Source organism: Rhinolophus sinicus, chromosome 14, assembly GCF_057876585.1.
Source record: "Rhinolophus sinicus isolate RSI-liver-muscle chromosome 14, RSI-T2T, whole genome shotgun sequence".
Lineage (NCBI taxonomy): Eukaryota > Metazoa > Chordata > Mammalia > Chiroptera > Rhinolophidae > Rhinolophus > Rhinolophus sinicus.
The window spans coordinates 136595457-136604356 of record NC_142514.1 but is presented as its reverse complement, the minus strand read 5'-3'; the positions used below and the strand labels follow the sequence as shown (position 1 = coordinate 136604356).

General features: G+C 37.2%; 1 protein-coding gene across 2 annotated transcripts in view; it reads right to left on the bottom strand.

Moving 5' to 3' along the window:
- Positions 1-8017: 8017 nt before the first annotated feature.
- Positions 8018-8900, bottom strand: part of NARS2 (asparaginyl-tRNA synthetase 2, mitochondrial) — a 130919-nt gene continuing 130036 nt past the window's right edge. The window contains exon 14 of one of the 2 annotated variants that reach the window (XM_019726379.3): positions 8018-8670. In XM_019726379.3, coding sequence (XP_019581938.3) covers positions 8526-8670 — 145 coding nt within the window. In that variant the 3' untranslated portion in view covers positions 8018-8525. The remainder of the gene's footprint in view (positions 8671-8900) is intronic. The other variant, XM_074335705.2, reaches the window with a different exon arrangement.

The following is an 8900-nucleotide window of genomic DNA, read 5'->3' as shown; positions in this document are numbered from 1 at the left end:
ACTTTGTAAGTATTACCCTCAGGCTGCAGATGTGTATGCAAACTCAGAGATAAAATAAGTTGCTCAAGGTTCCACAGCTCTTAAGTAGAATATCAGATCTAAACCAGAGTCTTCTCCCTCTACGTCTAATACTCTTTCCAAGACACCAAACATGCAGCACACTTTCTGGCAGGAATATGACCCCAGTTTCCTGATACAAAAACCTAATGCAGAATGTGGAAGATGGAAATTACATTTAAAGACATCATCGGCTAGCCATATCCTAACTGTACAGGAATCAGTTCCTACCTTTGGGGGCACTGTCAATAAAATGTGTATATTAGTGGAAATCTTCAGTGAAAGAACTTACTATTCTTCAACCCAAGTCCATTTCTGCAATCCCCAAGTGAAGGGGGTTGGGATGGCCCTGAACATTCTAAAATTGTAATTACGATGATTCAGTAGTATTATACACACAGGAAGAGGGACAACTACTACAGGCTGTACAACAGATACAAAGAAGGCGCTGGATACTTCAAAGCATTTCTAATATCAAATATCACAGGATAGTTGGAGATCAGCTGAGTAGATAGTGGAGGGAAGTACTCGTCTACCAAGAGAAAGGCCTATTTAAAGGAGGATATACTGCCTGATGAATAACCTAATGGGGTGCAGGTTGCCCAACTGAGCAATTATAGAGATCTTATTCTGGAGAAGGCTGGGGAGAAGAAAATGTGCTGCGCTGTTTCCAATTTATTACATTTTGCAGGCTATGGAGCGGCAGATTTTATTATTATCAGGTCACAATCAGAGTTCTCCAAGAATGAAGTTATCCCTTAAGGTTAGAGAGCTCCTATTCACTGAAGGGACAGTGGATAAATGACTAGGAAGTGGGGAAAATGACTAGGAGCTCTCTAACCTTAAGAGATAACTTGTAAAAAGAGGAGGGTAGTTTATACATCATAGACAGGGAAAGAGATACGATATGTAAGAGTTTTCAAATCTAGGATCCTAAGAAAACAGCACACCAGCAGTTCTTGTTGAGCCAATGTACAAAGAAGGTTGTGAGTCCGAGTCACAGTTGTAAATGGCCCAGATTCTGCAAAACACAGTTCTAACTGTGTATATGTATATTTGCAGTATGAAAAAAACCTTTCCTGGATGGGCCCAACAAGTTTCTATTCTCAGTGTATCATCTTGAAATATTAAAGGTCTATCACTTTGGGGATGATATTAATAATTCCCACCAAAGTTCTTTCATCTGTATTTCTATGTATATTCTAGAATGATCCTAAGAGGAAGGTAGGGGAAATATGAGTATAAACTCATAAAAAAAAAAGAGGCATAGTGAGTTTAAGTATATTGCTGGACCTAGGGCCCTTTACTCCATTTTCAATGTTTCTCTTTACGAGAATGTATTTGAGTTCAATCAACATTTCTTCACATTCTTAAGTCTCTTCTTTCTGCACAGAACAATGAAATCAGAGGCCAAAGTGTTTTGCAACATGTCCAGTAAATTCTGGGGCTTAAGATGCAAGAGTCTTTAATTACTATAAAAAGTTCTGTGCTTTCAGTTTCTCTGGAGACTGAGAGCAGTGAACTTTATTTGCAGTCTTACTCTCTCTCAATATTAGGAATTCCAAATAACCAATCTTCCTAACAAATAAACCAATCTTTCATTAAACCAGATGAATTTGAAGCACAGTAAACTATAATGGAACAAGGTCCACAATATATTGTGAATATGTTAAAAAATTTTGTACACTGTAAAGCAATGTACAAAAAATAGTCATTCTATTAATAGCAATTATGAACAGTAAAGATGCAGCAGAAATTATTGAAGGGTCATGAGCTATGTTAATTCAGTTGCTGCCTGAATGACAGTTTAAGAACCGCCTCAACTCCTGACTTCTTTACAAAGATATCCTAGAAACTCCCACCCAATGTGCTAATAATGGCTATAGATTCACTGGACAAGAGCTAACTGGATAAGAGCTATAACTGGAGCCTTAGCTGACCAGAGGGGCAATCTAGGGCTCCTGGTAAGGGCAGAATGTCTAGGTTTCTGGAGGGGTGTTGACCACGATCTAATAAGATCTGTCTTATGGAAGTCCTATGAATCATTTTGGTGTAGGGTGATTACGGATGCTTTCTGCTCTTAATGATTTTTCTATCTTTTAATTTGGAATATAGACTGGGAAGAAACTACAATCAGATATTACTCCCACCTGTTTTCTTTTTATTATGCATACTTTAGATAGCATACTGACTACAAATATTGATCAGAAGCCAAAAAGCCACACACATTTCTTATCAATTCAATCCAGGCCAATCTGTCTTTCAACTCTGCATTTTTATGTTCTTGCCTCATCACTTACTAAAATAAATATATGAATAAATAGCAATCCTATCCAAGTAAGCATCTTTCATCTATAATTATCTGAAACAAGAGATTTAAAGAAGAGTAGAATTAATACATCTCACCAATTGCATCTTCAATGCCTGTTCAGTCATGCTTAAATGACTAGATTCAATTTATAGAGAATATGAATGTGTAATATTGTAGAGGGACGTTTCTGGCAAATCCTGTCTGAGAGGGACAAAAGGTCAAACAGTTCCTCTGCTGTTCTGTGACAGTCTCTGGGCTGGGTCAGAGGGTTGGAGAGTTATGTCTAGATCTGGAATGGATCACTCACACAATTAAGGTCCTGTCAGACTTAAAAAAAAAAGACAGAGAGACAGCACAACTTCCCCAGGCCAGAGGACAGCCAGATGGAAAGTAACTATTTTTCTCCACCTAATTCAAAATTTGAAATGAAAATGAGAATTAATGATGGAAAAAACATTTCTAAGTTTTAGAATACACTCTTTCTTGGGTGGCTGGGGTTACTATTTTGAGGTGATGTTTGGAAATCTTGGGAAAACAAAATCTGATTTTTTTCCTCACCGGAAACTGGTTATTCAAGTAAAACAAAAACAAAAAACAAAAGAAACCCCAAAACACCCTCAAATCACCTTTTAAATCGCAAATTAAGCCCTATAAGAATATCATTATAATATAGATGGTCTTCAATTATTAAATCCATACTTTAATTTTTTTATACATAGAATTATATAAAGCTGTATGTAGAATTTGGATATTCATATATCAGCTGACAAGTGGACATTTTACAGTTTCTTCCTATTGATGCTACCTGTAAGCAACACTTTAGTTTTGGCATTTTCATACTTATCTGATATCAATGTCTGCTTTTGCTCAGTTAGTGATAAAACAGAAGTATTGAGCCAGAGATGAAAATGATTGTTATAAGTGGCAAGTGTTTGGCTTCAACCAGATACTCACTGTGATCAGTTGCAAAGGAAAAGAATAACCAGGGACGTATGAAAGTTTAGGACTATACTGCTGAAGACGATCCAAAAGGTAACGAACACGTATGTTTGACTCCGTGAGCAGGACCTACTCCCACCTCACACACACACACACACACACACACACACCCAATACACTTAAGTCTATTGTTACAATTTCAGTGATTTTGATTTCCCTATACATTTTCCGAGTCCTTGTATGTACTAACATAATGTCTAAAAGTTAGACTCCGAATCAATGATTATTAGTGACAATGTCCAGCAGTGACAATGTCCAGCACAGATTCATGGAAGATTAAGAGACAGAAGCCTCCTGAGAGTTCATCTCCTTCGAAAGCTGCAGATGAAATAACTGGAGGCCACAAGGATATTCTTACTTGCCTAATGCTCCGCAGCTAAATTAATGGTGGCACTGGGACCAGAACCTGGGGTTCCTCTACTTCAGTATTCTTTCTATCACTATTATTTGTGATGCTCTGCCAGCATGTTAACATTACAATTCTAGCTGGTTCTTCGCAAATCACTGCAGGCATGATTCCTGATAGCCTTGGAAACCGTTAGTGCCTCCAGGTTTGGAGCCTGTGAACGTTTGTGATTCTTGCTCCACAAAATCAATGCGGTATCAAGACCTGAAAGCCAAATCAATATTGGCTGATGTTGCAAATGTTTTAAAATGGTTTTTGCATTTTATCTTCCAGGTCTAAGGTTAAACATCACCTTTTCAGAGATGCCTTCTCTAGCGAGCTTCTTTATGCTTGCCCTGTTCTTCATAAAATTTTATAGCACGTGTCCTATTTTGAAATAATATATTTTGCTTACTTATTGATTGTGTATCTTTTTTAATAGACTGTAAATTCCACGAAGGCAGGGGTCATTTGTTTTGTTCACTACTGTTTATCTAGCACCTAGTGTAGTTCTTGGCATGTATATGGCATATGTTCAAATAGTATTTGTTGAATAACAAATGAATTTCTCTCTTTAACCCATGGTGGAGGTAAGCTTTATTGAAGCCCTAATTATCTCTTTTATTCTATCCTAAAGTTGGTATCTAAGCCCCAGGGATTAATGTTCCAGGGAAGCAGATTTTAGCTCAGCAAAAGCTACCAATCAGAGAGATTCAGACGTAAAATGAGAGATTTTGTGGGATACTTAACTCTTTGCCCAAAGAGGCCACCCAAGTTCACAGGATGTCTATGTATTAGGTAGAAGTTTGACCTTGACAACCTCTCAGTAACTTCTATGGCTGCCAACTCAAAGATTCTGGAGTTCTTTTCAGCTATTTGATTTTAAGTTAGTTTAAAATAAAGTACATATACAAAATCATCGGGAAATAACCTAAGATAAATCTAATGAGACTTAGAAAGTCGATTAGTCAGGTACGCATGTCTTTTTACAATTATTTGATAATACAAATTCTACTGAATATACAATTTGCTGTAAGTCCATGTGTATGTTACTCAATGAAGACTAAAAGTAAAGAGTTAAAAAAAATTGTGTGGCATTTCACAATTTTAAACACACACACACACACACATGCTTTCATGTAATTATTTTATCAACTCTGAGGAAAAGGATGTATGAGTTCATACAGAGTTAAGCGGCTTGTCCAAAACCACACATACAAACTGGTAGAACTGTCAGTTCTCACTCTAATAGACAACATTATTTTCAACTCCAGAATTACCCATCGTATAGGTTTAGCTATATTTGCATCCTCATCTTGGATTGAAAATACCTTTCTTCCAAATCTCCCTGGGAAAAGGCCAAATGGAATTTTAAAATGTAACTTTTTATAGGTATTACAAATAATTTTATTATGAGAAGTTATAAACATCTAATATAAACTAATCATAACACAAATGGGAATAGTTTAAAATAATCAATACATCTCATTAGATTTCACAATAAAAGATTAGTTTTTTTTAAATTAAACCTATTGGGTTAACATTGGTTAACGACTTTATGTAAGTTCCAGGTGCAATTCTATAATATATCATCTGTATATCACATTGCGTTCTCATCGCCCAAAGTCTACTCTCCTTCTGTCACCATATATTTCACCCTTTTTACCCTCTTCATTCTTCTTTCCCCTCCCTTCCCCTATGGTAACCACCATATTGTCTGTGTATATGAGTCTGTTTGTTGCTTTCTGTTTTATATCCCACATGAGTGAAATCATATGGTTCTTGTCCTTTCCATCTGTTATTTCACTTGACATCATACTCTGAAGATCTATCCACAAATGACAGTACCTCATTTTTCATAGCTGAGTAATACCACTATATACATGTACCACTTCTTCTTTATCCAATTGTCAGTTGAAGGAAACTGAAGTTGTTTTTATGTCTTGGCTGTTGTGAATAATGCTGCAATGAACATAGGGGTTCTTTACGAATAAGTGCTTCCAAAATTTCCAGGTAGACACTCAGAAGAGGGATTGCTGGATTGTATGGTAGCTCCATTCTTAATTTTTTGAAGAAGCTCCATACTGTTTTCCAGAGGCTGCACCAATTTACATTCCCACCAGCAGTGTATGAGGGTTCCCTTTACTTCACATCCCCTCTAACATTTGTTATTTCTTGTGCTATTGATAATAGCCATTCTAGCAGGTGTGAGGTGGTATCTCTTTGTAGTTTGGATTTGCATTTCCCTAATAACTAGTGAAGTTGAGCATTTTTTCATATACCTGTTAGCCCAGTTTTATGTGTTCTATGGAGAAGTGTCTGTTCAGGTCGTCTGCCCATTTTTTAACTGGATTGCTTTTTTTTTTTTTTTTTTTTGAGTTATATGAGTTCTTTATATATTTTGGATATTAGCCCTTTATCAGAGGTATCATTTGCAAGTATCTTCTTTTATCAGTTGGTTGCCTTTTTGTTTTGTTGATGGTTTTTTTTGCTGTGCAGAAGCTTTTTAGTTTGATACAGTCCCATTCGTTTATTTTTGCTTTTACTTCCCTTGCCTTTGGGGTCATGTTCACAAAAATCCCTCTGAGACCAAGGTCTGTAGGTTTAGTACCTATGTTTTCTTCTATGTATTTTATTGTTTTAGGTCTTATATTCAAGTCTTTAAGCTACTTTGAGTTAAATTATTCCCCCCTTCTTCTGCCTCCCCCCATCACTCCGGTTCAAGCCATTGTTTCTCAGTCTAGTTGTGTAGGACACAGCTCCCTGGCCCATGCCGGTATTATGAACCTCGTGCTCCCCCCGGCTAAGGCAGTTGGTCGCCAGTTGTAGGTCAGCTTCTCACAGCAGCTCACGCCAGCTCATGGCAGCTCTCGCCGGCTGCACCCGCTCACGCTGGCCACTGGCCACTCATGGCAGCACACAGTAGCCCACAGCAGCCCACGGCCACCCATGCTGGCCACTGGCCACTCATGGCAGCACACAGTAGCCCACAGCAGCCCACGGCCACCCATGCTGGCCACCAGCCGCTCATGGCAGCACGTGGTAGCCCACGGCAGCACACAGCTGCCCATACTGACCTCTGGCTGGTCACGGCAGCCCACTGACCCAGCGACTTCAGCATTAGGAGCACGGCACTCCAACCACCTAAGCCACTGGGCTGGCCATGCCATTTTGAGTTAATTTTTGTGTATGGTGTCAGATAGCAGTCTAGATTCATTTCTTTGCATATGGCTTTCCAATTTTCCCAACATAATTTATTAAAGAGGCTTTCCTTTCTCCATTATATGTTTTTGGCTCCTCTGTAAAAAGTTAGTTGCCCATATATGTATGGGTTTATTTTTAGGCTCTCAATTCTGTTCCATTGGTCTGTGTGTTTATTTTTCCTGCCAATACCATACTGTTTTGATTATTGTAGCTTTGTAGTATAATTTGAAGTCAGGTAGTGTAATACGTCTGGCTTTGTTTTTTATCTCAGAATTGCTTTGGCCATTTGGGGTCTTTTGTGGTTCCATACAAACTTGAGGATTTTTTTGTTCTATTTCTTTGAAAAATGCTGTTGGGATTTTGATGGGGATTTCATTAAATCTGTATACTGCTTTGGGGAATATGGATGGCTCTTTTAACTATGTTAATTCTTCCTCTCCATGAACATGGAACACGTTTCCATTTCTTTGTGTCTTCTTCAATTTTTTTCAACAATGTCTTAACGGTTTTCAGTGTATATAGGTCCTTCACTTCCATTGTTAAGCTTATTCCTAGGTATTTTATCCATTTTGTTGCAATTGCAAATGGAATTGTTTTATTCTGTTTCTTTTTCTGATATTTTACTGTTAGTATATAGGAACACAATGGATTTTGTGCACTGATTTTGTATCCTGAAACTTTATTGCATTGCTTATTATTTCTAATAGTCTGGTGGAGTCTTTAGGATTTTCTATATACAGAATCATGTCATCTGCAAATAGTGACAGTTTTACTTCTTCATTCCCAATTTGGATGCCTTTTATTTCTTTCTCTTGTCTGATTGCTCTCGCTAGGACTTTCAGTATTATGTTAATAAAAGTGGTGAGAGTGGGCATCCTCGTCTTGTTACTGATCTTAGAGGAAAGGCTTTCAGTTTTTCACCACTGAGTATGATATTGTTAGCTGAGTGTTTGTCATATGTGGCCTTTATTATGTTGAGACACTTTCCTTCTATACCCTTTTTAATGAGGGTTAACAGTTATTAAATGTGATTTTTTTTCACCCAGTCTGATGAAAGCAGATTTCAATTCAGAATAGGAACTTTATTAACTCAAGATACAAAAAATGAATATTTTCTTTTGTAATTTTCAGTAAAACACTGAGAATAAGATGAACATTTATCATAGGTTAAGTGGCAAGGGAGAAAAGATCCAACAATATTGTAATTTTAGCTACTAGTTGTTTCTCAAAGGTCACACAAGATCTAATCATTAAAGACAAGTAAAATACACTGCGATCCCATCCTGTCTTAGAGTTTGAAAGGAGCTTTGAGACCACCTTGTTCAATTTCTTCATTTCTTCTTAATTGACATAACAGATTTGAGATTCTATCTGCTGTAAGTACATCATTTTGAGAGTCCATCTTTCTATGAAATGCCCTCAACTTTCTAAGAAAAACATGATCACGTCTATTTTTCATACGTTATGTGTTATGGAAGGACAATTACATTTTGAAAATGCATCCTCCTGTATGCATATTCATGTGCGGTACCTCTGTCTTGGGGTGATTTTCATTAACCAGTCTTCCAGCTATAAAAGACATGAATGAGTAAATCTTGGAAAAGGGATAACATCTTTGATATTGTCAATTCCCAAGATGCACTGCAGATAGCGTTCAAATCCCATCCCAAAACCTCCATGTGGCACAGATCCAAATCGACGGAGGTCCAGATACCTGATTTTAAAAAACAGAGAATCATAATCTTTATAAATGCTGTATGGGATCAGATATTATAAAAAAATTTTATGTTTCAAAGTATTGTGTAATCACTTGTTATCATTCACATGATTGTGGTAGACCAGTCTTTTCGCTCCACAGACAGACAGGTTAAGGACACAGAGAAGTTAAAGTGATCTGTCTAAGGTTACCCAAACAAACAGTAGCAAATCCTTTCATTCATTCAT